Source organism: Podarcis gaigeae (genome assembly GCF_964106915.1).
Source record: "Podarcis gaigeae genome assembly, chromosome: 7".
Classification (NCBI taxonomy): Eukaryota; Metazoa; Chordata; class Lepidosauria; order Squamata; family Lacertidae; genus Podarcis; species Podarcis gaigeae.
The window spans coordinates 65038867-65066799 of NC_139683.1; the positions used below are offsets into that span (position 1 = coordinate 65038867).

Sequence of the window (27933 nt, forward strand, 5' to 3'; positions counted from 1 at the left end):
GCCAGGGAAACCTGTAGCTCTCCCACGGTTGTTGGATTACAACTTCCCATTGTTCCCGACCATTGAGCGTGCTGGTAGGAGCTCATTTTGGATTTCAGGCAGCTGAAGTCCAAAATATAAAAAGCCACAAGCTCCACCACTCCTGGTGTAAAAAAAAGTGATGCTATATTTGAAGTTATTCAACCACATTTTTATCAAGTATAAAATAATGAAATATTTTTCAGTCTGATTACTTGCAGTTGCATTTAAAACAGAGACATTCTCTGGTTTTGTATTTGGGCATGGGGAAGCATGTTAAAATGGAACATGCAAATCCACTCTTTTCCAAGCAAATGAATTCAAACCAGATGAGTAAGATTAAATAAAGGGAACCCTTACTTTAGCTTAAAAATGAGAAGGAACAACATAGTATGCTTCAAGTAGTGGATGATATTTATTTAGCAAAACATAATCACATGTAAGAGAAATACAAATACTGAATACAAAGCATGTTCGTTTCATTCATCTTTTAGGAGAGTGAATCACAAGCAAGCAGAAAACAAAGCAATCATATGCTGCTGTTGCTCTAACTATAAAACTGACTACACGAGTTTGAAAAAAACTTGAAAGCAGTTAATATTTCATCCTCTACTTATAGTATGTTTCTAATGAAGAATACCAGAAGTGTGATGTTCACTCAAATACGAGAGAGACTTTTAGCACTTTAAAAACTTAACAGATTTATTGTGATACAGGCTTCTGAGGACTAGAGAGACCATTATCAGATGCATTAAGTGTCATCATCAATTGGCACATACACAAGTAGGTCTAGGGAGAAAATGTGGGAGTTCTGAACCATTTTCTATTAATTCAGTCTCTGAAGAGGTTTTTTTTTTTTTTGTATATTTAGATAAACTTGCAATACTGTTGTGTTCTTAAGACAGCATTTTCTCTAAACCCTTCTAAACAGTAACGTGTGCTCTCCTTTCATGTAAACTGACTGGGTTGTATCTATTGTGCGAACATGAGGCATGATCACCCAATGGATATTTCTCTTCCACCCCCCCATCTATCTATCTATCTATCTATCTATCTATCTATCTATCTATCTATCTATCTATCTATTTTCCTGTACCTGCCAAAAAGCTTGCCATGTCAGGTAGCATCTACTGAACATTGTGGACTGTTGAATGAAGGTGCAATAGAAAGCGGGGAGGAAATAAAATAGCATACTGGCACAAGATTCCTCTTCCTGATTTTGAGCCCCCACCCCACCCCTGACCTCCTGGAAAGCCTTTGGGGGGGTGCAGGGGAGAAATGGGAAGGAAAATATCCATCTGTGTGTACTTACACAATACTGGATAAAAGCCCGTAAATTTTAACACTGCTTGATTGTAAAGAAAACAACAACCCTCAGAACCGTAGCTTATATAGTTTTCATTTTATTAGTAATTTCAAATTAATGTGTCAAATGCATTCACAAGAAGGAATTACTTAATGGCAGCAAAATATTGACAGTTTCAATAAAGAAAAGCAGAAGTGAAAGAATAACTTCCAGGTTAACCATGTTCATCAATGTTAGTTTGTGATAAAACACATTATCACAGAGATCAAGCTGTGCTTATCCACAATCTGAACTAAAATGAATGCATCTAAAAATCTGACAATGCCCAGGCATCATGAAGTTTTCTTAGATTGGGCTTGGGGAACCTGTGGCCCTTCAGATGTTGCTGGCACTATAACTCCCATCATCCTGACCACTCAACATGCTGGTTGGAACTTATGGGAGTTGAGAGTCCAAATCTGGAAGACCACAGGTTCCCCACCTGTCTTAGATAAACTTGCAGAGTCTTCCTGTTAACTCAGTGTTGTGGCTGGTGACAAAGCTTACTCCCTGCTTGTGTTAACAACTCACTCCAGTTGTATGGTGAATGTAGTGTGGTTTGGGGCAAATCAATCATTTGGTGTTCATTCTTTGAACCACCACACTAATATAATAGGTAGATCATACTAACTACATGGTTAGAAGCACATCTTAGGAATGCGTTGTTGCATTGTTATTTAATATTCAATAGAACTCGGCATAAGCAAACACACAAAAACTTTAATAAGCTTGTTATTCATCAAACGTCAAAAATGAATGGTAATTTTAAACCACTGCTTCACTTTTTGATGAACAAGTTCATTACTGTTTGTCAATCTCACAAAGATATCAGCCTTCTGTATTTTCATAGTCTGATCTGCCTCCTGAGCAAACTTCAATCCATGCAAATGTTTCTCAGAAATTTTCTGCCACTTACCCTACACAGGAAGGGAAACACATGATTAGCAAAGGCAGAAATCAGTATCAGATATATCAGTCATTTCAAAATAACCTTGTGTGTCATAGCAACCTACACTGCAGCACAAGGATAAATAGAACTAAAAGAAATCTTTAAAATACATTTTCAAACTGATGCAATTGATACTGTAAATATACTGTAAAAAGCAGTATATTTAATTCTTACTTGACTGACCTGTGGCTTAAGTATATCCTCATTTTTCAGTTTGTTTGTTTCTTAAGCTTAGTCTAGTTTCCGTCAGAAAGCCACTTCACTTAAAAGTCTAAACTGGATTGCTGGATCCTATGATCCCCCACTATAGTGTGAACTGAGTTCTAAATAAACTGGTCTACACCTCCAGAATCTCTGCTGGCTCTTCAGGTATACACCCACAGCCATCCTCTGCAAAATGTCTGACCTCTTCTTAACACTTTGAGACATCCAAAGTAAGATTGATATTTTGCAGCCAAAGCATATATAATGCATGCCCCGGGATAAATGAATGTTGCAGTATGCTGATACCTGCTTGCAAAAATTTAAATAGTATGTCCATGAGCTTATCACTAGGGCTCCTTTGGCAGGAAGGGTGGAATAAAAATGTAATAAATAAAATTTACCATCAAATGTGCTTGACTCTTGCCTATAGTATTATGATAAAATATTTATTTAACCATGCCTATCTCGTTTATCACAACAAAATCACATCACCCAAAAGATGAAACAGACACATTTTACATAAAAACACCACAACTATGCTAAGAACTGCCAGAATGGCAAAAGTGTAAATGAAGTCTATATATATCTCTGTGCTGTGAACAGGAAAAAAAAAACTAGACATAACTAAATGAACGTTTTTCATATCTTTTATAGAACAGAAACCTTTGTTCATGTCTTCTGGTTTCCATCATCTTCATTTGAGCGGCACCTATAACACAAAGAACAAGTAAACAAGCAACTTTGTTTTTCTTAGGAACTGTTTACAAATCCTGTTGCCATAAGGTTGGCGGTAGCTGCTACAGGAGTTGACATGACCAACTCTTTTCATTACTTGTAAATGGGGGGCAAGGAACAATGGTGGAGGCAATAGAATTTTACGACAATCTGGGTCAGCAATGCCACCTGGCGTGCAAGATAGCCTGGAGGTGTCGCCAAAGCAGTGTGCGCCACACTGCTCCGTGCAAATAACTATCAAGTAATCTACTTCTTCATTTCAGTGAGAGTGAAAGCTGCATTCTGTCTCCTGCACAAACAAGAAGTATTTTAAGTAAGCTGACAGAGAAACAGATTTGCTACTTTTAAAGTAACTTTAACTGGAGAAGAAAAAGGGTAGAGGGTCAAGACAGGAAGATTAACACCACTTGCCTCCTTTGCAGTGTGCTATTTTAACATGGGGAGGGGGGGAATAGATCACCCCTTTGGCAAGCAGCGTGACTAATTGTACTAAATGCGCACAACTGGATGCAATTATCTGCCTAAATGGATTTTCAAAAATCCTATTTACAGAATTTCATGATTTGGGGTGTTTTTGTACACCTGTGCAACATACATGAAATACATACAAATAAGATAATACGTGGATCGGTTTTTTAATGCAAGAATAGGATTGGTAAACGTTAATCGACTGAGTTTGGTACCTTCATGTTGAACAAGGAGCTAATGTTTAAGTTGTTGCTAAATGTTTATCTACACATGCTGTCAGAAATAACCTTGTTAGGAAGGTGAAGTTGGTGTCTCAGCAAACCAGACCCCCTGGAGTAGGCGTTGAGTGGCCTGTGACTTGCTTTCCTTGTCTCTCTCAGCACCATCAAAAAGGAAAAGTAAGAAAAACAGCACAAACATTAGTTAAAACCTGATTCGAATCCAACAACCTACAGGAATAAATTTACAATGAAAGCAGATAGTATCTGTAGGGTGCAGGGGGTAGTATCTAAACTGAAATGTGGATAATTACGAATCTAATCTCTCTTTCAATGGGCCACATCTTTTATTAACTGCTTTAATTAACGGTCTATCAAAAACGAAAGATTCCTCTGATGCGATTACCTGAGTCGGCAACACTGGAGACAAAATCTTTTAAAAATGGCTACCAATGCCTTGTTCACAAAAGACTTTATTATCTAATGATGCATACTGAAAACATACAGAAATCTGCATGGTCCACTTTACATGCAGCAGAACAATCTTCACTTTACAATAAGTGAATGTCAACTGTTTTATGCAAGAGACAACACTTTAAAGTCACATTTCTTAAAGAAAGCTTCATTTACAAAAGAAATAAAAGGTAAAGAAGCAATTACCGCTTTTAAAAAGCAGCTGCTTTGTTCAAGAGTGGAAGGTTTATGCCTGTATTGAAAGACAACATGATCACAAATAATGAAAACAATGAACAAATGAAAAACACCTTTAGCATAAAGCAGTACACTTTCAAATGACATACAAGTAGCTAAAAAATCTTTATTATGGTGTTCTCTATCTGGCCATGAAATAAGGACTTTTGGAATTGGAGCTCTGCATTTGTCGTTAGGAAATGAAAACTTCTCTAAGTATTGGCTCTATGCCATAGTGAACTGCATTTAACAAAATGTATAAAGTCTATATATATAGCAAGTTGATTTTTTAAAAGTGAAAGTAATAAACAGTACACTGAAGGCGCTCTCTCCATCAAGTGCACACTCCCCAATTTTTTTTCCTTTGAATGTGATGATCAAACAGAAGTTGGAATTATGCCACAGTTGTAATGCCAGAAAACAAAAAAACAAGTTCATTTATAAAAACATGCAGGGAATTCTGCTACAAAGCTATTGACCCTCATTTGCCAGTTGCTCCAGTACAATTAACATCTTAAACGTCAGTGATGTTGATGGTTTAGCTTACCTTCAGTGTACTGAAAGTTGTACGCAACCTGCTTTAAAAGAGGAGACCATTCCTGCGGGCAGGCTCAAGAAGGAATAGACCCCCTTCGGCACTGACTACACCAAGGGCATGCTGCTGTGGCCTGCACGCACACACCTAGGAAAATGCAATATAAACAGCATTTATGCTGGCCATTTTTCAGAGACCAAAATGAAGCCAAATCTGCTAAAAACCAAAATCAACCACCCAGTCTTACTGATATTTTAAGAGATGCTTTGTTGCATTTAGTTAGGGTGAGAAAGAGGGAGCATATGTGTGTGTGTGTGTGTGTGTGTGTGTGTTTATATATATATTATATATATATATGTTTGGGAACTGCAGCCATATACGCTAGCGTTGTATTTCTGTGCAGTCTTGGCAATAAAACAGTTCTACAGTGAAAAAATCTTCACGTGAGAGACAAACAGATTTACTCTAACATTTCTAAAAGAAATATCCGCCTTGGTGTTAATTCAAATATATCATTCTTCCTCAACCTTGCAGGGTAATTATTTATATGCTATATGTACATTTATAAATTGCTGTGAAATTGCATCAGTCTTTGTATATTAACTAGTCAAACCCTTTGAACATCTTCGCTGGATTTAAATTTTCTCCTGGATGAAGGCATGCTGTAGAGCCTGGTTGATACTAATCCGTTTAGCTGGGTCTAACATGAGGATCTGATCCAACAAGTCCTTCAGCTGGTGAACCTTTTTGCGCTGATCTTCAGGGAGGCGTTGGCACCCAATTAAATCTGCCAGCAGGTCCTTTGTTGGATTAATGGTGCTCATGACAGTTACTTTTTCCTACAAAGATAAGGGCATCCAGCACTTAATATCTGAGGCAACAATAAAGCCATAAAATAGTATATGGACATTCCAATTTATGGCGGTACTTTGTTATTTTAAATGGGGCATATTACATTCAACAGCTAAATTGAGTTTCTTATTTTACGGACTGCAGAAGGCTGGATCATGCCAGGTGAAAAGTGTAATTTTCATGGAACTTTAATCGGATTCTAAGTAAACATATTTGCATGCACCCTACTTCAGCCGCCTTCCCACCCAGCGAAAAGCTGATTATTGCTGCGCTTTGAAAATCTTTTCTCTGAAGTCCTTCACAGCATCCAATCACTATTCCGTGTGATCACAGCCAAGGTGAGGAGAGCTACACCTCCTAGCTATGCCTGTGAACAGCACTGTAAATAGGCGAGCATCCATCATTTGCTGCACTTACTTGAGCTTCTCTTTCCCTACTCCCCACCTTCCTCGAGCACCACTAACTTAAGCCCCTCTCGTGCCAAATCAACGCTGCAGAACTGAGGCTGAAAGCAAAGCTACTCAGTGCACAGACTCAACAGTTCACTATTTAATATCAATGTACACTGCAACCACAACAGTTTTTGTCCCCCATCTTACCTTAACAGGGTAGATCTTGTAGACTAGAAAATTGGAGTTCACCTTGGGGAAATAAAGGGAATGTACACTCCAAATAGGAGCTTTCTGTGTATTCAGTACTGTGTGGACTGCTTTCTCTAAACTAAATAAGGATGAAAGTATTTCAACCTTCACTACAAATCTGCAACTAGTGAATAGTTTGGGTATTCCACTGAACCAATTCAGCTGCTATTGTATAAAATCTTTATGTATTTGTTCATGTGGTATTCTCTATGCTAATAAGTTTGCTGCCAGTTTGAAGAATATGCTGTATATGGTTACTGATCTCTCCCAAGCTTGGTGTATGTCAATGAGTTTTAAAACAAGCCCTTCATACGAAAAGTTGCAAAATTTACATAACAACCATATTCACCAAATTCTAATTTAAACCTACAAAAAAGGCATGAGAAATTTCCAAACAGAACATCGCATTTTACTTAGTGTAGTTCAGACTTACCCTTTCTGTTACTTTATCTACCTCTATGTACATAAAGTTGAGATTTTGATCGAAGTGTTGATCTTTGAAGACTCCTTTTCGGATCATCTGTAAATAGATAGCAAATTGAAAGTCTTAAAAAGTCCACAAGTATAAATCATGAAAGCAATAATCTCAAAGAGAAAGGCTTATTTCAACCATGTAGGCAAACTGAAAAATAAAGTGCACTTTATTTTACGCAGATCTCAGAAGCTTAGGGCATATGAAATCTTCAACTGATAAAAAGGTAGCATCTTAAAATAGGCCTCTACACATTTAACTCCAGAAAACTAAGACAAGCCTACATCAAAAGCCTCACGTTACTTCCAGAAAACATCAAGGGTCATTACGTTCTATTTCTTCAGATCACTGCAGAGAGAGAGAAAAATCTACAATAAAAAATGAGATGTCTTTTTCATTTGCATCAATGATATCGACTGTTGTACCCCATACTCTCAGCGTGTGAGTGGAAGGCATTTGTGCTCACACAAGAAGACTACATCTTCCTCTCTTCCCACCTGCAGCCCTCTGAATATCCTCAAAGTCTTCTCTAGAGGGTGGCATAAAGGGAGCTGCAGTGGGGAGGAAAGAAAGGTGAAAAACTGTTCTGCAAGCAGGAGTCCTCTCATGCAATGGTGAGTTCCATCCACAGACTCTAGTTACTGGGAAGTTCCACTAGAATTAAGTTTTAATAGCATATTGGCCCCTTTCAGAAAGAATATCCGCAGGCTGTAAACCATAGTTTAGGGGAAGGGTGAACAAGTTGGGATGTTACAAGATTCCTACAAGATCAGGGAAAATTCTAGAATATTATTCATCTTTACAAGCAATTTATTTCTTTACCTTGTTTGGCATCTTTCCTTTGAGGTCCATAGCAAGTTTCAACATATGATTGTTGGTTTTCCCAGGAAACAATATTTTTCCTGTGTAAAGTTCATATAATGTACAGCCTACAGACCACATATCTATACCGTAGTCATAGATTTTGCCTATAACTGAAGGAGAACAGTTGTAAAATTAAAACCATTAATCGTACAAAATGACACACTCAAGTAAAGGTCACCCACTTTTCTAGGATCAGCCAGCCATAAAAAGAACAGAATGAGTTGCAGTATCTATGATATTTCTCCCGTGCCACTCAGCTCGTAAAAATGGGTATACTATTAAAACATCATTGCCATCATATCCTTTTCTAAACTTCAAAATTCATCCATCAAGATGCTCCACACCAGCCTTAATTTCTTTCAGATCAAGAGTGTCAGATGGGAGGTGAAAAGAGATTGGGTGAAAAAGTTTGTAGATCAGAGATTTTATGGTGTAGCAGCAGATAATACAGTACAATATACTACAGAAGTTTCCGTTCCCAATCTGATCATCTGTTACGCAGAGGGAAAATAATGGCAGAGGTAAGTGTGGAAGGAACAAAGAACAAAGTGGCTTAGGCAAGGAGATGGGGAGATAGTATCAACCAAGTGAAAGGAAAATGGAGAAGCAGCAACTAGGGAACCTTGAAAAAGGAGGAGTGGCAAAAGACATTGGTGAAGGAGGGAGGAGGGGACCCGGTAAGGGAGAACTTGATAAACCAAAAGCCAAGGAAACTTTAGATGGAGTTTGTTCTCTTTCTCACAGTAGCCTGCCATACACCCATGCTAGTTGGTTGACTGATAACTATTAAAATCTAAGACCGCATCAATAAATTTTGCCATGTATAAAATTTGATTTTTGCAGTCCTTCTTCATAAATGTGCAAGTTAAAATCAACATTAACTGCAGAATATCTCAAGAGTAGATTAACTTACTAATTTCAGGAGCACGATAAAATCGGCTGACAAGATACGGTGTGATGTCATTATCCGCAACATGTGAAGCCGACCCGAAATCGCAGAGTTTTAGAATAGTTTTAGATTCATTCACCTTAAAAAAAGCAAGAAGAATTGTACTTAATGGAGAAAGTAGCAAATGACACTGATTGTGCAAACTAACCACCAACCTTTAAGTAGTTCAGAATATGTATTTAGCACATATTAATACTGATTTTGTTTAAAAGCAGGATAGAGTTCAAAAGCAAGGTGAATCTGAACACTGTGTGCTGGGAACCAGTGGAAAGTGCTGTGACTTCATGCTCTGCTATGGGCTTCCTGGAAGCATCTGATGGGGCTGCTGTAAGCAATAGGATGCCGTGACTAAATAGCCCCATGGTCTGATCCAGAAGCTTTATTTTGTTCTTGGCATCTTTTTAAAATTATATATGTAAAAAAGAACAACTGTCTGAAAGAATGTGTAACTTCTAGAGATGCCATATTTTAAAAGGAATTTACTCTGCAGTTAATACTGACATCTGTTGAGAAAAACTGGAATTTATTCACCTGATAGTCATGAAGAAGAAACATCTGAAATGAATTTGTACTTCACCTCACAGACAGAGCTTGCACTTGAATTATTTTGCCCAGCATCCAATCTATGTTTCGTAGTTGTCAACAGCAATCCATTCCAATAAAGATTCTATATAGCTAACTTCCCAGCAGCCCATACCTAAATGTTTTCAAAAACTGTTCGGTACAATGTTTGCACAAAGTGGGTTACTGTCCTTATTCCATGCATCCTTGTAACTGTATGCATAACTAAAATGTTCCTTCTTATGCGCAAAAAAATAAAAATAAAATAAATGCTGGAACTGTCAGGGGGTTGGAGTTAAGTGTGCCTACTGATACAAAGGCAGTTATGTCAGTGATGCATTTTCTGTGGAATGCTAATTTAACATGTAGGTGCACAAGCAGGTTATAATTCCAAATTATACATTAAAATGCTAGCTAGCATATTACAGTTAGCACTGACCAAATATTAGAATTCAAATGTTGCCAGTAAACTACTGAAACTTAAAATGACAAGTAGACTGCTCCTACAGTAATAATAACAATAATATTATTATTTATACCCCGCCCATTTGGCCGGGTTTCCCCAGGCACTCCACAAGTAATGTGAAGGCTATCTGAGAGAGTGGTTGCGGCACCAGCAAGGAATCTCTCTGTGTAATAGGAGCAATCCATACGGTGAGAGAGCTCTATATGTTACAGTTGACCTAGGGTGGGTCACTCCACAGGGATGGTTCGCCATAAAGACCAGTCCTAAGCTACGGCACATCTTTAGTTTGGAATGCAAGCTTGATTAAATTTGCTCTTATTTGTTATATTACTATACTAAGTTGGGTTGGATCTTATTCATAGAAATTGCTTCTTCCCCTTTGGGGAGGACTTGTGGGACACCAGGGAAGGTAGCCATGATCAGACAGTTGGGGAGAAATCAACCAGTCACTGATATTTTTCAGCATAAAATCCATGAGAGAGAGAGAGAATATGAATTAAATCTCATAGAAATTGACACAATGTAAACAGGGTATTGTATTTTCTTTTCCCAAAACTATCTGCAGGGTTGTAACAAAATATTACTTACTAAAATATTGTCTGGTTTGATATCAGCATGCAAGATGTTGCATCTTTTCAGAAGTTTTAATGCTAGGAACAGCTGCTGACTATATGATCGTACTGCCTTTATATGGAGGCCAACATCTTTTCCATACTTCTTCAGCACCTCTCGTAAGTTCATACTAAATTGAAAAGAGGAACACAACAGATGGGGATAATAGAAGGTGAAAGAAACATAATGTCAAACACATTAAAAATAGAAATACATAGTAATTCAATGTACAGGAAGTTTACTGAAGTCAATCTGCAATAACATTGTTTAAATAACATTAACTTTATTTATTATTTGTAAAACTATTTTTATAACACTGTATCATATAAATGTATCACAGATAACAATATAAATCTTGAAAGGTTTTTTATACCCCACTATTTCAGCCCATAAATTACTTGCAATGGACAACCGAAAAGGGTGTACTGTACTTAGCGACAGCATTTGTCTGAAAATCTATTAGCTGAACATCAGGTGGCAGATTGCGAGTTGCGTCTATATAAATCATTGTGCACATGGAACAACTCAAACGTGTGCAGCGGAACTTCTCACTTCTCCTTCCTCTCCCCTTGCACACCCCCAGATCTGCTCTGCAGGGACCCCCAACTCTTCAGAGCAGCTTTGGGGGTTGTGAGGAAGGGATAGTGAGAGGGGGGGATGCTCCATTGCACTCGTGGAAGTTGTTCCAGGCATGCAATGATTTAGTTGCAAGTAACTAAGAAAACTTACGTGTATTTATAACTGAATAGAGCTATTTGTTAGCACCTTCAGAGATTGATTTTTCTAACACACACATGAAGTAACAGGACAGAACCTTGATTTCCAGAACAGAAATGACCCACCGTACATGAAAAGAATGCTTCTGTTTTGGCTACAGAATTAAAATATTGTTAATGTCTTCTATCAGAAAACACTACCACTACTTTTAAAAATAACCCACAGTCTCTGATGGAACGAATTGCAATTTGATATGTCAGGTCATTCTGCTTATTTCTTTTTCAAATATCCTATTCCAGAATACCCTGTTATATGCTGAGGAAGAACTACTTCTGAAACTTTCAAACAAGGTTTAGTTTAAGGAGATGAACAGGGCAATAAGATAAACAGTCTAAACAGCATTATTTTAAACCTTACCTGAGTGGTTCAAATACTAAACAAAGGTGCTGCTTGTGATAAAAATGCCGGAACAATCGCAGGCAATGGAACTTGTCATCAGGATCTGCATCATTGAGCTTTTTCAAGAATTCCAATTCTTTTAAACCAGTTTTTTGCCTGAAAATAAATCCATTTATTATAATATACATCACACAAACACCATTTAAAATGCAGACATTTAAGTAATATAAAGAAATATATAAAGGAGCAACAGTAACAATATTACAACTACAAGGATCAATGTAATCTGATCTTAAGGGTTGCCACTACCAGAAGACATATAATGCTCTCTGGAGACAAGGCAGCCATAAGGATAAGAGCAGAAGGACCTTATCTGATATGAGAAACTTCTGGTTTGCAACTGTGACTGAATGCATGCAAGACTGAAGCTTGCAAAGATTAGGCAAGAAGATAGAGAACATGCTGTTATGGGAACTTTGGGGAAGGAGGAGGTAATATGGGCTATTATAATCCCTAGAACAGGCATAATCAAACTCAGCCCTCCAGATGTTTTGGGACTACAATTCCCATCATCCCTGACCACTGGTCCTCTTAGCTAGGGATCATGGGAGTTGTAGGCCAAAAACATCTGGAGGGCCGAGTTTTCCTGTGCCTGCCCTAGAATATGCAATGGCCAAGGATGATGGGAGTTGTAGTCCAACATCTGGGGACCCAATGTTGAAGAACACAGCCCTAGAAAGGGAATAGGGTGGAACTTAAAACAAGCGCTCTGGTTTATAACCCAGAAAGTGAGTATGTAACAGAAAACTGGAAGCACGGTTGCCCTGGTATGCATCAGAGTCTGGCATCATTTCTGCTTCCTAGGGTCAGTTTGTTCATCTACCCAACTCTTTCAGAATTAGGAAGTCCCCATGAGGCTTCTTCAGGTATCATACAAACGTACAGGTATGGTGGGGAAATACACAGCACTTGCATTTTACAGACATCAAAATGTTATGGTTAATTCAGTGGGACAGCTTAAATGTCTCTTCAAATCTGCTCCAGAGGGTTGGAGTAGTTTTCAAAGAACAAAGGAGGTGGCATGGGGGCTGGAGAAAGGAGTGGAGGGAGACTGTCAAGTCTCACCTCCATTTCTGTTCTGCGGACAGAAGCCTTCACTAGATCAATAAACCGTCTTCCAGCAGATGAACACCAACTCTTTACAGTTAGTCGCTCAACTACTGAAACCAGCAGCTACAGGTTAGTAGTTTACAAATAACAGGATTCTATATATTTACAAAACATGCTACATAACAGTCTTCCTGAATATTGTGCAAATCTTCAATTGCTGCTCATGCATCTCTGCAAAACTTGTAGGGCCACTACTGTTTTAGTTCATTTTATCTTGAGATGTTATTTTTTTACTTACATAAGCTCATTGTTCCTAATGATTTTGACAGCCACTTCTTGGTTTGCTCTTGCCATATCTCTGGCCCTCACCACATTACTGAAAACTCCTTGGCCAGTGTACCCATATACATTGTAGCGTTTATCTAGAACTTCACCTATGTTAACACCTAAGGAAAAGAAAGAAGATGTTGTTAAATGCATTTTCAGTGCCAATCTATCAATCAATCAAGGAGGATTTACCTGTACAGAAATGCATATAGTGTGCAGTCATAATAGCAATTTCCATTAAGGGTCACTGCCTGCTTTAACATAACTCCTCTGTCTTTGTTCTGGATAGAAATGCAAATATTGTGTTTGAATGAGAAATCCTCCCAACTGGATAAGACAGAACATGTTGATAACTAGCTTGCTTCTTACCTTCTACAGTGAAGGGATGGTGGAGCCCCAGACTCACTCCTGAACTCAAGTCAGTTAGAACACCTAAATAGGTTTTCTATGAATACATAATGCTACTCCCTGACTTCTTCCCACTCTGTTTAATGATGCCATGTTTGGGAAAAGAGGAAGGATACAAAGTATTTCCTCCCAAAATACCCACGTTACAATTTATGATCCAAAGAACCATGCACCCCATTTTGAGATTTACAATGAGCAGTCAACACAGAATCCCTGAAGTACTATGAGAGTTTAAAGAACATGAGGATTTAGCAAGGTAACTCTTTAAAGGAGAACAATGGAAGATACTATGTACAGGCAAATTTGCAAACCACAACATGCCTGTTCGAACTCAATTGTCTAAGGGCAACGTGCCACTGCATACCAGCTGCAGGAAATCACAAGTGGGGATAACGCTGTTGCACTAAAATTCTGCTTGTGGGTTTTCCCATTAGCCAGTCAATGTGAGAACAGGATGCTGAAGTTTGTGGGTCTTCAGTTCAATCCAGCAGGGCATTTCTTATGCTCTTTAAAGAACATTTGTGCAAAATACCCAAACAGCATTTTAAATATGTAAGAGTGTGAATGGTCTCCATCTTCTGTGTGAACCACTGCCGGCAATTTCTTGTCACAGCAGGGAAGAGCTGGAAGGCTCACACTTTTTACACAAATGTGTCCTCTCTTTTTCCCAAGCAATGCAAACGGGGTGACTGGTGAAAACCAAGCTAGGGTGCCTATTGGCACCAGAGTAAAGCCAGCTTTCTGGCCAATTAGTTCCAGCTTCTCAAGTTTTCTATGCCTCACCCAAATCAAGTACCAAGACATTTATTTTCAGGGATTTTGAACAATATTAACTTGTTTTCCCACATGAGAAAACTAAAAGAACCCATTTTCCTGTGGATTTTTTGTAGTTGTTTATGCAATATTCCTGAAGGAGATTCAGTGAAGCGTTTGCATTCTGAGTCCAGTTTGGCAAATAAAGCTGGAACTTATTTTCCGAGTCATTATTGTGGTTTCCATTGAATGGCGAATGTTGATGGTTGCTTCCAGAAATAAACTGGGAAAATGTAAGCTAGAGTTGTGGACTATATATTTATTCACTCACACGTTTTCTTTGATGTTCTAAATGTGGGAGATAGGCCTGCAACATTAAAATGTCATTCTGCTGGCCTTTAAACAGGATTCCTTTAATCTGCAGTTGTGCTCAGTTGGTAATATATATGAGATGTACCAATCATACTTACGATAATACCCCTCTGCATCTGTCCAGTTATCCCTGAGATTGGGGTTTTCTTTGAAGTCCTTTCCAATGCCAGCAGCCCTAAGGCGTGCACTCTGAAATAAAGTAAATCTCATTTAGCCTATTCGCCTATGAAACTACAAGAACCGTTTTAATTTATCTATTTACTGGTTGCCCAATTACATCGTTTCCTAGACAGCTCACAAAAAGTCTTTAGAAGGCCCAATATCAAAGGGCAAAGACACTCTGTACTTCAAAGAACATACAAAACATCAATGCTAGGCATCTCTCATTAAAGCTGATGAGTGTTTATCTTACTATTTGGGCTATTTGAATTCTGCTGAGTAATTCTGGTATTATCCCTAATGCAACTGCAACAATGAAAATGGTCAAATAATCACTTTCTAGAGTTAATGGTTTAAATGATTCAGGGCGAAACCCAACATTGAATGAGGAGACCTTTATTCACACAGTGAAGTTCCCTTCCTCTCCCTCCTCTTAAACCTGCTTTGGGGGTATTAACTTCTAGGTACATAGTGGGCTGCAGCGGGGAGGAAAGGAAGATGAACTTCTGTAGTGGAGATGGAAGTCCATTCTGCTTGCTCACAGACACCATTGGATAAAAAACCTGGGAATTAATCCAGTGGTCTTTTAGAAGTTTTTATATATGTTCTTTACCAAAACAGAGCAGCACTTCAAAAAGCATTTATACAAAAATTACCTACATCAAAATATGCAGCAAACATATCATCTGATTCTGTGAACATGTCAGGAGCTGTAATTTTCTTCTGAGACGAACCTTAAAAGAATTCACATTCATGAAAGCAATGAGAAAGAATACTAGATAGCCTTAACATTTCTACAGATCATTCCATTAATGTCCTGCTCTCAGAATCTTCTGGAATGAAGAGCAACGTGCAACACAATTAAAATACAGCCAGCCCTTTGTTTATGTGTGTGAAGAAATGACCTGGAAACATTGTAAAGATGTCACTGAAATATCACTAAAATGGCAGAACAGGGGTAGGGCAGGGTATTTGCAGGCTTTCTCAAAAGGTTTCAATTATACACGATTTTACCAATCTGTGCGGTGCCTCGGAACATAATCCCTGTGTAAACAGGGAGCTGTCTAAAATTGAGGGGACTGTGCCTGCCTCCCAGAGTTCTTTGCTCTCCTGCCTCTGTCACGTGAAGAGGGATACTACCCACCTTATTTGGTTCATCATCAGCCACATTAAATTAAAACAATCCCAACTACACAACTTACAGTGCAAGCAAAAAGCAGAGTAAAACTCTATGTATCTAAAGATCTGGAATAAGGTTTTCACCTGGGTAATACAAAGACATAAAACTTAGCAGCAGATAAACTTTCAGATTTCCAAAGTTAGGGTGTTCTGTCTCTGATCACCACCTGCCTCATCTCTGATGTAAGCAGGACCCAGAGAAGGATCTTAAGCAGATCGTAATACACCGGGGGTGCGGGGTGTTGCAGAAGGTGGTCCCTTAAAGTATCTAGTTGCCAAGCCACCAATATTGACAAGATAGGGTTCTTTCCCCCTGTTCCAGTCAGCAATCTAGTCACAGTAATCCCACCCACAATTGTGCAATCTCAAAACCCCTGCGTTAGATCCAGTTTCATGACTTCTGACTAAAGTCCTATCAATTTTGATGGGTGGCGCTGTGGTCTAAACCACTGAGCCTCTTGGGCTTGCCGATCAAAAGGTTGGGGTTCGAATTCCCGCGACGGGATGAGCTCCCGTTGTTCGGTCCCTGCTCCTGCCCACCTAGCAGTTCGAAAGCACGTCAAAGTGCAAGTAGATGAATACCTTCCTCTGGCGGGAAGGTAAATGGCATTTCCATGCGCTGCTCTGGTTCACCAGAAGCGGCTTAGTCATACTGGTCACATGACCCAGAAGCTGTCTGTGGACAAATGCCGGCTCCCTCGGCTTATAGAGCAAGATGAGCGCCGCAACCCCAGAGTCATCCGCAACTGCACCTAACGGTCAGGGGTACCTTTACCTTTTACTCTAAGCATGTCTAAGTCTGGGTCCAACCACTTATATTTTATTGGGATCTGGGTATGTGTAAGAAAGCCATATTAAATTGTGCTGAAAACTGCACAAACGTGTTTTAGAATTTTGACTGTGTGTTCAGTCAGCCTGATAAAGTGAGAGGCATGTCCTTGTTTTCTGGTGACTCAGCATACCAAGTCCTGAAGCGACCCCAGGCATAATTTAACTTAGCTTTCTACAAGTGAGCAAACTTGTACAATATTTCATGATATTCTAAAATTAAGGAGACAGTCTCTTACTCATGGCTGCCATGTCGAATGTATCTCAATTTGATTTTAGTTGTTGCAGATCTTCAGAACACATTTCACAGGAATTTGATTCTTACCATTATTTTGCTCAACAGCCATGAGGTTGTGCTTAGCCTTCACTGAGGCTTCAAAAGTGTCCACATTTTCCCGTTCATACTCTTTAACATCAGCAGCTACCCGCTCTAGAATGTCATCAGGTGAGTTTGAGCGACTGCGAGTGCTGCTTTGAGGACTGCTTGGTTCAGATGGCATAGACATGTTGCTATCTTCAGTTAGGTACTTGTATTTCTGTAAAAAGAAATCTTCCATTACTTAAGCCACTGAAAAAATGTACATTTTGTGGTGATATAAATGCAGGTGGCGCTGTGGGTTAAACCACAGAGCCTAGGACTTGACGATCAGAAGGTCGCGGTTTGAATCCCCGCGACGGGGTAAGCTCCCATTGCTCGGTCCCTGCTCCTGCCAACCTAGCAGTTTAAAAGCACATCAAAGTGCAAGTAGATAAATAGGTACCACTCCAGTGGGAGGGTAAACAGTGTTTCTGTGTGCTGCTCTGGTTTGCCAGAAGCGGCTTAGTCATGCTGGTCACATGACCCGGAAGCTGTCTGCGGACAAACGCCAGCTCCCTTGGCCAGTAAAGCGAGATGAGCGCCGCAACCCCAGAGTCGGCCACGACTGGACCTAATGGTCAGGGGTCCCTTTACCTTTTTAAACCAAAGAAATATTTTTGCTTTACTCCAGCACCGTGGAAGCAGTTGTTCACTTGAAAGAGGCATTTCCCACACACTTCATTTTATTGCAGGCCTCTACTGCATTATGGATAGCACAGTTGGTAGAACATGAGACTCTTAATCTCAGGGTCATGAGTTCAAGTCATGTTTGGCAAAAGATTCCTGCATTGCAGGGGGTTGGACTAGATGACCCCTGTGGTCCCTTCCAACTCCACAGTTCTTTTATTATTTAATCTCAGATTTTTTCCTAAGGGTTCCTAAGCCTTGAAGAGAGCAGGAAAGGCTTTCTTGGGCAGACAGACCTATTAAGGCAACACTGGATCCAACTCTTCATTTCTAAGCCAAAGGAAACATAATAGATATGTCTGTGGGTGTTTGCCCAGGGTTACTAGGGTGCTACCACATACACCAGTTACAGCATGCCACTTAGCATGCTGCAGAATGTGATGACTTGGCATTTATTGTGTGCACTCTTTGTTCAATGCACACTTTTCCCTTTGCAGTACCTAGACATGAGGGAATTTGTGGCAGCTAATTATAACAGAAAGCTGAATGGATAGTCCTTGCAACTATGGCTACTTGAATGCCTGACCACACTCTATGGAAACAGTATGGACAATCAGCTTTCACAAAATTACAGTCTGGTTTCGAGGGGTGGTAGTACAGCACTATCGCATACCTGAACAATTGCTTGCCTCTGTAACCTTCTCTGCTCTATCAAAGCTTCCTCATCTTCTTCTTCAACGTCAAAGTCTTCAAGGCTATTAAAAATGATGATTGACATATCCTTCAGTCCACTTATTGATGCAAGAATTTATACTCAAATACCCTGAAAACAATACTCAAAGACTTGGATCCTAAAATGTTAATTTAAATAACTTCACATTACAGACTGACAGGAAAAACCCCAAAGTTTTATTATAATTCACCATTATTTATAAGCTTTATTAGTATTAGATATTAGCTGTTGTAATTCATTCAAAGTAATTTAATACACTATGGAGGAGTTATTATGGTTAATGGTTGTATTTTTAATTTGACCAGCATTGCTCTTTGTTGTATTTATGTTCTCCTTGTAGTGTACTTGACTGTATTTGGTGCTACTGATTGGTATTAACAGTCCTAGAATAAATGTACGTAAATATTAAGATATTGGGGAAATTTTGACTATTGAGATTATTGCATAAACATTGTACCAGTCCCTTTTCATATATGAGCCACAGATTAACCAAACTATTTGCCTTTATTATAATTATGGATGGCAAGTAAGTATAATGACAGGTGTATATTCACATATACTTCTTTTTAAGTCTTCATTTTTGTGGAGATTAAATATGTGCATTTTTACTTCACTGTGCCCAAGTATTGTCTGGCCAAAAGCAAATACAAACTATACCGTTGAGACTATCCAACAGTGTGACTTGGCAAGGCCTCCATCAACAGAACAGGGAGGGAGACATTTTTTTGGCTCATTTCCCATCACTACTGCAAACCCCCCCCCCACATTCTAAAATGCTCTAGTGCAGATTTAGGGAGACTGTAAGGAACTATGGGGAGAGAAGTTGCTGAAAATGGGCCTTATTATCAACTGGGTAGCACTGTTGGATATAACCTACAAACCTGATTGCTTATAACTAAAGGTTCCTGTAGCAGAGCCTCAGTCAATATGAGATCAAATATTAATCAACTGGCAATCATTCCCAAGGTAGCTTAACATTTGGCACTGGAGCCCTATCAAACTGAACAGAATGACAGAAGAGTAGTAACAAGTTCACCAGGCATGGGTCAGCATTTAGCCAATAAGTTAAAATAACAAGAAGAATGTGGTACATTAGGTAGAGGATCAACTAGCTACAGCACTGAAATCACTATTAATATTCAAGATTGCCCTCCATGTTGAAAATACTTCTGATTTAAGAAAAAGAAGACATTTCATCTATCTACACAGAAAAATTTGGTAGAAGATCACAATACGAAACATTAAAATTCAGTTCTTACTTTTCATCTGATGAGGATTCTTGCTCAACCTTCATCCCTTCAGAAAGGCTTCCTTTAAATTTGTCTTCTATTTTGCTCCTACTCCTGCGCCTATGGCCACCCCGTGACCTAGATCTCCTCCTAAGACGTGATCGACTCCGTCGACCCCTATCCCTGAAAATGTGGAATTAAAAGAAAAAAGAATCAATGTGACAAAGTATCTTATATTTATATACTTGCTTGAAGCATTTTAAAGTTCAAACCTGTTCCATTCAAAAGCAAAAAATATTACTTAGGATGAGGCAAGGTTTGTTCTTCACTTCCTCTCACGTTTAGATATTAATAAACCTTGCACGTTGGTTTGGAATTCAAAGTTAGACCAGCACTGGTTTCCTCTCTGGTCAGCAGAGGGAGCAGGGCAGCCACAACTTGAGTAGCATGCTCCTAGATGAAGCATAGGAGTGTTAGGGAATTGGCAAAATGTATAGGGCTGTGTCCTACAGAGTTGCCCCATTAGTGCAAGGATTTCTGCCTCTGCAATCAGACTTCCTCTTCCCTCGAGCCCCCACTCAAATATGTTCTGGGGGTTCCCTTACCTCTCCCAAGCAGAGGAAGTACCACTGAGTAGGCAGAAGTCCTTGTGTTAACAGAACAATTTTGTTCATTACAACCCATAATGGTGGTGGTAGGGGATTTTTTAAAAAAGAACCATTCTCGGTTAATGTACAAGATTAATTTCTACTTATTTTTACAGTATAGTTGAATATATACCTTCTCCGAGGAGATCTACTCCTCCTTCTTGGAGACCGGCTACGTCGAAGAACTGAGCGAGATCTTCGTCGAATAGGAGACCTGGATCTTCTTCTAGATGGGGACCACCTAGGTGGGCTGACATCTTTTGATCGCTCACGTCTAGAAAGGATATCATCCCTAGTTCGTGTTCTTGAAGTTAGAAGAAATATTGTAAAAATATATACAAAAATAGGCCCAATTCCCTTTAAAAAATCATTTTTAAACTCACTGTAAAGTTGTCTTTATAGCAATTCATAGACTGAACTGAGTAGAAATATATATAAGCAAGAATGACATAAGAGGTCCCCTATAATTAAAGCATATATAGACATACTATAGCAAAACTGCTGAAATGCTAGCAAATCAAGTTTCATATTCACACCAAATCCTCATGTGATGCTTTTATTGCCTGCAACAGTCTGCCTTTCCAAACATACCTATGCTAGTTATTTGTAGCTTGAAAAATACCTCTTCCAAGTTACAAAGTGTTCTCTGCTTTGATGTTTCCACTTCCCAAGAAACAATATCAGTGGCGACTGACAAGTCTAGCTCAGGGTACTGTTATTAAACACTTAAAACCTCAAAAGTTACTATGTTATTATTTTTGATGTTTTGTTAAATAAATCAAAGGTCTTCCACAAATTTCTATAACACATACCAGGGGAAATTGGATCCACCTGGCTGAGTAGACCCAGAATTGGCCCACCCTCTATGGACCACTTTGACTGGTGGGCAGAACCACCTACTTGTCAGATATGTGACATCATATGGCACCAGGTCATTCAAGTTTATTTGCCACAGCTGGAAAGGAAGAATCGGGAGCTCACTTATAGTGTTCTCCCATTTCTTCCTTTGCAAATTGGCATCTCGGTTTCACCGGTTCAGCACCTCTCATGTGTTAGGGGATGGGCAGGCGGGCACATTTAAAAAAAATTAAAACCACTTGATTCTTAATTATCTTCATTAAAATTACCTTGGAGAAGAAAAACGCCTCCTTTCCGATTCTCTTCTTTTTCTTTCTACAGATCTACTCTTTGCTCTCCTAGGAGACAGATTTCGAGAGGGTGATTTACTCTGCTTAGATCTGCGATCATTAAGGAGAGGTGATCTGCTGCGTCTTGGCTTATCTCGTGGTTTCGGAGACAAGCTTCTTCCTTTAGGGCTGCGGCCAGGTCTTCTACCAGGAGACCTGTTTTCTTTCCCTGATGATGCATCTTTAGAAGGAGATTTGGTGGGCTTCTTCTCTTTTTCAGCCTCCAATCTCCTGGATTTTCGATCTTTAGACCTTGATCGTCTATCTTTGGATTTGCTTCTTTGTTCTACTGGAGATTTTGATTTTTTGCCACGATCCCTGTTTTTACTTTCATTAACAGCTGGAGATTTTTTATGATCTCTAGACTTCATCTTATCTTCTGCTTTAGTCTTATCTTCTGGAGACTTTGACTTCCTATTTTTCTCCTGAGAGCGCCTTCTAAGAGTTGGAGACTTTGACTTTCCTACTTGATCTTGAGACTTTATTTTTTTAGATGGGCTTTTTGATTTTCTCCTCTCTTTTGATTTACTTCTTGTTGTTTTCTCTTTTATTCCATCAACTCCTGACTTGCTTTTCTTTTTATCAGATCTGTGCCGAGTCCGTTCTTTTGATCTGCTCTTACTCCGTTTCTTTGAACCTGTTTTATTGTCTACAATCTCTGGTTTCCCTTTAACGTTTGATGACTTAGTTGCAGATCTAGTCCCATTTCTCACCTTATCATTGATTTCTCCCTCCTCTTCAGAACCTGACTCATAACCTTGCAATATTAATCCCATCCCAGACTGAACTTTTCCTTCCATTAGCTCATTTTCAAGTTCAGCTTTAAGCAATGCTCTTTGTTTCTCTAAGTCTTCTAAAGGAGCTAAGAAATCAATTTTAGTTCTTTTTGCTGGACCATCTTCTCTATCAGAGGCATCAGTAATCTCCTTTCGTTTATGTTTCTTATGTTTGTGCCTATGTTTATGTTTTTTGTCCTTATCTTCTTCTGAAGAATGTTTGTGTTTCTTATGTTTACCTCGGTGTTTGTGCTTCTTTTTTTTATGCCGGCTGTGTTTAATTTGTGGTTGCTCTCCTTCTGAAATATCCCCATTTTCTTCATTTGCACTTCTCTCAGAAATATCAGCATCATCAATTCTGTAAATATATTTAAATAGAATAAATCAGAGATCAAATGAAATATTATGGTTTGCAGCCAGAGATCTGACCAAATTTTCTGAGATCTTTCCTTTCCCCCTCAGTCCTATGACACAGCTTACCCCACATAGGGCAGTCTCCCAATCCTTAGTAAAGTGTTTGGGGGGGAGAACTTAGGGGGGCAGCTAGGAAGACAAGAGAGCAAGAAATTTGCCCCACAACTGTTTAGATAACTCTTAATCTGCATTCAAGCAAAATATATCAGAAGCATGTCTGTGCCAGTAACCGTCAAGGATCCCTCCTACAAGTAAACTGTAATTACCCAATAACAACACAGCACAAATACACTAGTGCAGAAAAATAAGATGGCAAAATCACTACCTAGGCAGGTTCATTTTTTACTTCTACTTGTGAATTAGATGGCAGTCAAAGTATATTTTTATACATTGATCCATTATTGCCCCATTTATTTTCAGATTTACTTTGGGGCACAATTAGTTTAAACAGCCATGTTCATCATCCTTGCTAAAGAAAGGACATTTTTTTTCAATAACTAGAAAAAGAAGCTACAGACCATTTATTATAGCTATTCTTCTATGGTTCCTGATAAGCTAACTTATGATGAATCAATCAAGATAATATTTTGATTCAAACAAATAGACCATAAGCGACCAAGCACAAAACATGTTCAATTGCACAACTAAGGATTAGAATTAGAGTTTAGATGAAATTAAGAATATAAGAACTAAATATAATTAAATAACAAGCATCACTAAAATTCATACATACTGTTCATACATAAGATGCTCAAATACCAGTGTATAAATATTATACCATGGTTTGCCAACCCAGTGCCCATGAGAGCCTTCACTGGCACACCTGGCATGGGCCCCAGACTCAATTTCATTTTTTAAAAAGCAAATCTCTAGCCCACCTAGGAAGAAAGTTAGGAAGAAAAATGCACAGGTACCCTTATAGGCAATTTCTGCTAAATGAGCTAGCCTAGCTGCTTCTACCTGTTAAGTGTTTTTAGCCAACGAGTAAAATTAGAGGTGTGCCTATGATTGCTAAGTAGTTGTTTGGACACCAGGCTACAGGAATCCCTGGGGTCCTAAAGAGCACCTGCCTTCCCCTCCCCTTCCATGACCAGGATGCATCTTGCCTGTGGTTGGTTTGTATTAGATCTGGGAGTTATTTCCTGCAAATACTACTGTATAAGTATGGGGGTGTGTTACAGAATTCTCCCTCCCTTCCAAAGGCAAATGTTAAAAATTTGCAAAAGAAGGGAAGACATGTCTTCTTGTGTTCAGAGGATAAAGACTAGGCACTAAGATTTCACTGTAACATTAATTGACTGTACAATGGTAAAAGTCTATTCAAAAGTACGTCTCTTTGTTTCTAATGGGGCTTACTCCCAGATAAGCGGGTACAGGATGACAACCTAGGCTTTGATTTACAGTTGGAATGGGTGAAAGCAGGATTCTTGTGCCTTTTAACAGCTGTATCTCCACAATCAAGACCCGCAGGACATGGCTGATTTCCCATGGTAGGAGTGAAGTTCTTGGGGTGGGGGAGCTGCAATAACTGTTCTCTAATTTTGTGTTGTGCCATGCCCGCCCAGCAGTCATGTTGCATTATGCTATGCCCTCTCTATGGCAGCCATTTTGTGACCTGCACCCACAGCACTCTCTCAAAATTTGAAATGTGGCCATTGATCCAAAAAGGCTGTTGAACTAGGTATCAGACTAAATTGCTTCAGAATTTTACAGATCAAATTACCATATTGACTCTGCTTAGAATACAACACAAAATGAGATATGTGTGGGGTTATCACCAACGCCAGTCACAACTAATATGAGTATCTTAAGTCCGCTGACTTCAATGGGTCTACTCTGAGTATGACTAGTTGGATATAATCCATTGTCTCCAAAATATAAAGCTAGAACTGTGAGTAAAACACACTGTCAGGAATGTAATATCTCTGAGCATGATACCAAGCATAGAAAAAAAGATGAAAATATCTGTGTGAACTTATGGATTGTGCAACTATTATGTGTCTTATGGCCAATAAGTGTATTTAAACAAAATGAAAAGAGTATTGTATTCCCCTTGTTATTTTTCTTATTTTAAGATTTAGGAAATAATTGTGTGTCGCTCACTTTGGAAAACAGTCTAGTGACTTCCATTACTTCAGTGATTTTTAGACAACTGGGAGGAAAGCCAGCACAGTACTGTGGCATAAAGGTAGTTGAATACATCACCATCTTCACTACTGTACCTTTCAATAAGGTATATTTATGCCCTCAACCTAACTGAAGTTGCAGACAGTGAATAAAGAGTCCCCCTCCCATGGACTGCTGACATAAATGGGCAATCTGACCTTGTCCATATGTTTATCAATTGCGAAAACAGTGAAGAAAAAGAAAACAAGTTCTAGCAAGAAAAACAAGTTTTATTAAAACCTTCTCAAAGAATTTGTGTTTCATCCTGTAACTGGTGTTGATTTTTACCAAATCATCTGCAGCATGAAGCAAGCTCTGGCGCATGAAAGTTGTAGTGAAAACTAGCAAACATTGCACTGATTAGGAGCCCCAGTGCTTGTTCTGGCTGAAGCAGAAACAGTGGGGAGAGGGTAACATGCCCCTTTACTGCATTAGCTGACAAGCTGACACAGCAAAGAGGCCCAGATTGAGCCTGTTGCTATCATGCGATGGCAGCAGTGTCCACACTGGATCCAGCAGATCCTGTGCCGGTCCCATTTGCTGGAGGGAGGAAGTGGGCTGCTGGGTGCCACTGACAGTACTCTTCACCAGTCCACTGTTTGGGTGGGCACACCCTGACTGTGGGACTTTCCTGCTGGAAGTCAGCAGACACCATCCCATCTAAATGCACAGATCTGGATTACCATGTTAGCTTAATAAGTGGAACTACAGTATTTCAAATTCTACATGGGTCATCCAACCACAAAATGTTTACAACTAATAACTAACCAGCAAGTCACCCTCAATTGGAAATTGAGTTTTACAAGCTTATTGTGTGTGTATGATTTGTTTAGGGATTGCTTCATAAAAAGGAAGTTACTAATCTAATAACCCATGGATACCATAGCTGTAAAAAAATATATTCTGGTGAACAGCCAGAAATTGTGCTTTCAACAGCTCACAACATGAGCTTATTGCCCAAATTTCTTGCATACTGATCCTATTCATGTTCACTAATCAATTAGTCCCTGCAAGCTTGATTACATTTAATCTGAAATTGATGAGCACAAAATAACCATCAGATTTTCCCCAAAGACATGTGAGAAATGCTAGACTAAATAAAAGTTAGATGGCAGAGCTTTGGTAAAGGCTGATTTCTACATGCACACTTATGTAAAAAATGCATAATCAAGCCGATATCCCACCAGAGTTATTACTTTAGTTTGTACTTTGGTATGTGACTATCTATACTTTTATGTCCCTAAAATTACATAAACAGGACAATACATTGTAATCTTTCATAACTCTGGCAATTCCATCCTCGTGAAATATGGGATGCAAGGTTGTTTATTACAGAAATACAAATACGTCTTTAAAATAATTTAAATAATTCATTTTTTATGCCAGTCTTTTTATTTTAACTGGCTTGACTCCTGACCATAGCTTTAGACTACAAGCATTGTAACAGCTGTTAATCCAGAAATGTCACTGGAGTGGGAGCAGCTTTAACAAATACAATGTAAACGTCATGTGGTTTATAAGTTAAACACTAGCACTTATTTGCCTGTAAGGAGTTACTAAGACACAAAAAAAGCCAAGTGTGCATGTGTGATAGACCCATATGGCATTTAGACTATGCCACAACTTTATTTATAAGCGATTGCATCACTCAGATTTCAACGGAAGAAATGGGTAGACCTCTATTTGAGATGAAGCACGCCAGAGAAACAAAGTCAGTGATGTGGAAATTAAAAACCAGTAGAATTCCAAAGAAATCTGTTAGTGAAGTACTTGGCAGCACTGATGGCAAAGAAAAACAGTGCAGCATGTCTATGAGCAACCACCCTGATATCTTTGGGTGGAGGGCAGTATACAAATTCAATCCATCAATACAACAACAACAACAATCCCACTAGGGCTAGTAACTTTGCCCAGGCTCGTCAGACATTTCCCCAGCCAAGTCCAAAATGGAACAGAGTTAACTCTCAAAATAAGCATGAGCAGGAATCTCTCCCCGCCCCACTCTCGCACGTTAACTTGTACGGAGAAAAGAAAAAATCCCCCAAACTACCTTTTTTAAAAAAATTGGTGCGGCTCTCGCCTTTGCGCATGATCTTTCTTTTTAAACAAAGAAAGCGTAAGGAGAGAGGCTACTTGCCAACCCCTCCTCCCCGCAGGAGAGGCTTAACGGCATTTAATTTCCAGCAAACCTTTCGGGGGTTATTCCCCCAGGGAAGGAAAGCTCGCGCGGCGGCTGAGCCTTGAGGGCCCGGCGCTGGGACTCCCTTCCGGGTGGGGGCGGCAACTCCGGCGAGACCCAAAGGTAGGCCTTCGGGGCCCGAGCAGGCGCTGGGAAAAGGCCGGGTGGCGGCGAGGGAAAAGCCGGCTTCGTGCCTCCCCGCCCGAGGTTAAGGGCGGGCTCCGAAGAAGCTCGTCCCGCTCCGGCCTCAGACGCCAGGCCCGGCCAGGCCCTCCTCGCGACCGTTATAACGGCTCAACAGCGCGTTCTCCCTCCACCCCTCCCCTCGCCCACCCGACTTTCTCCCTCACAGCTACCGGAACTAAACCGCCTGCTTTAATATTATATATTAAATATATATATCTTATGGTTCTTCTTCATCTTCTTACCCGCGCCCCCGCAGCCCCGACTCCACTATCGTCGCCGCGGCCATTTTGAACTTCCGAACTCCTCGACTTCCACCGCCGCCGCCGCCGAAAGCTGAAGCGATTGAGACGTCGCGCATGCGTGCCGGCAGCGTAAGCCGAGCCGAAATAGTAATAATAATAATAAAAAAACCCGCACACCTCGCTGGTCGCTTCGGCAGAAACCGGAAATGAGGTGAACGTCACGAGCCCGGAAGGTGGTAAACGTAATTTCCTACAGCAGCTTGTGAGGAGCAGGGGTTTTGCTCGCGGGAGATATAGCCCCATACTTCCGGTTCCCATTTGCCTGTAGCTTATGCGCGAAGCTGCCAAGCGCAGCGTT

The 27933-nt window shown here is 39.6% G+C and overlaps 1 protein-coding gene across 10 annotated transcripts; it reads right to left on the reverse strand.

Moving 5' to 3' along the window:
* Positions 1 to 409: 409 nt before the first annotated feature.
* Positions 410 to 27796, reverse strand: PRP4K (pre-mRNA processing factor kinase PRP4K). Of its 10 annotated transcripts, none has more exons than XM_083747157.1 (20): positions 27576 to 27792; positions 21553 to 22746; positions 20559 to 20729; positions 19809 to 19961; positions 18490 to 18571; positions 17157 to 17367; positions 15485 to 15558; positions 14764 to 14854; positions 13104 to 13251; positions 11714 to 11851; positions 10556 to 10709; positions 8905 to 9019; positions 7950 to 8101; positions 7089 to 7175; positions 5175 to 6001; positions 4598 to 4643; positions 4007 to 4090; positions 3180 to 3225; positions 1806 to 2280; positions 410 to 1689 (listed from the first exon to the last, which is right to left on the reverse strand). In XM_083747157.1, the coding sequence occupies exons 1-15, from the start codon at positions 27689 to 27691 to the stop codon at positions 5798 to 5800; spliced, it is 3090 nt and encodes a 1029-aa protein (XP_083603283.1). In that variant the 5' UTR covers positions 27692 to 27792; the 3' UTR covers positions 410 to 1689; positions 1806 to 2280; positions 3180 to 3225; positions 4007 to 4090; positions 4598 to 4643; positions 5175 to 5797. The 10 variants fall into 10 exon arrangements, with proteins under 10 accessions (XP_083603283.1, XP_083603290.1, XP_083603288.1 ...); XM_083747165.1 differs by having other exon boundaries at positions 1402 to 1689; positions 4007 to 4643; positions 5175 to 5309; positions 5776 to 6001; XM_083747164.1 differs by having other exon boundaries at positions 410 to 2280.
* Positions 27797 to 27933: the final 137 nt, after the last annotated feature.

What these genes read in the sequence shown, in the direction of transcription:
- PRP4K (XM_083747157.1), bottom strand. Translation starts at nt 27,691, where the DNA reads ATGCGCGACGTCTCAATCGCTTCAGCTTTCGGCGGCGGCGGCGGTGGA. An exon ending in TCAAACCAGACAATATTTTA is followed by an intron (nt 9,020 to 10,555) that starts GTAAGTAATATT and finishes GCTTTTTTTAAG; the next exon opens with GTGAATGAATCTAAAACTAT. An exon ending in TAGATAAAGTAACAGAAAGG is followed by an intron (nt 6,002 to 7,088) that starts GTAAGTCTGAAC and finishes TTATCTTTGTAG; the next exon opens with GAAAAAGTAACTGTCATGAG.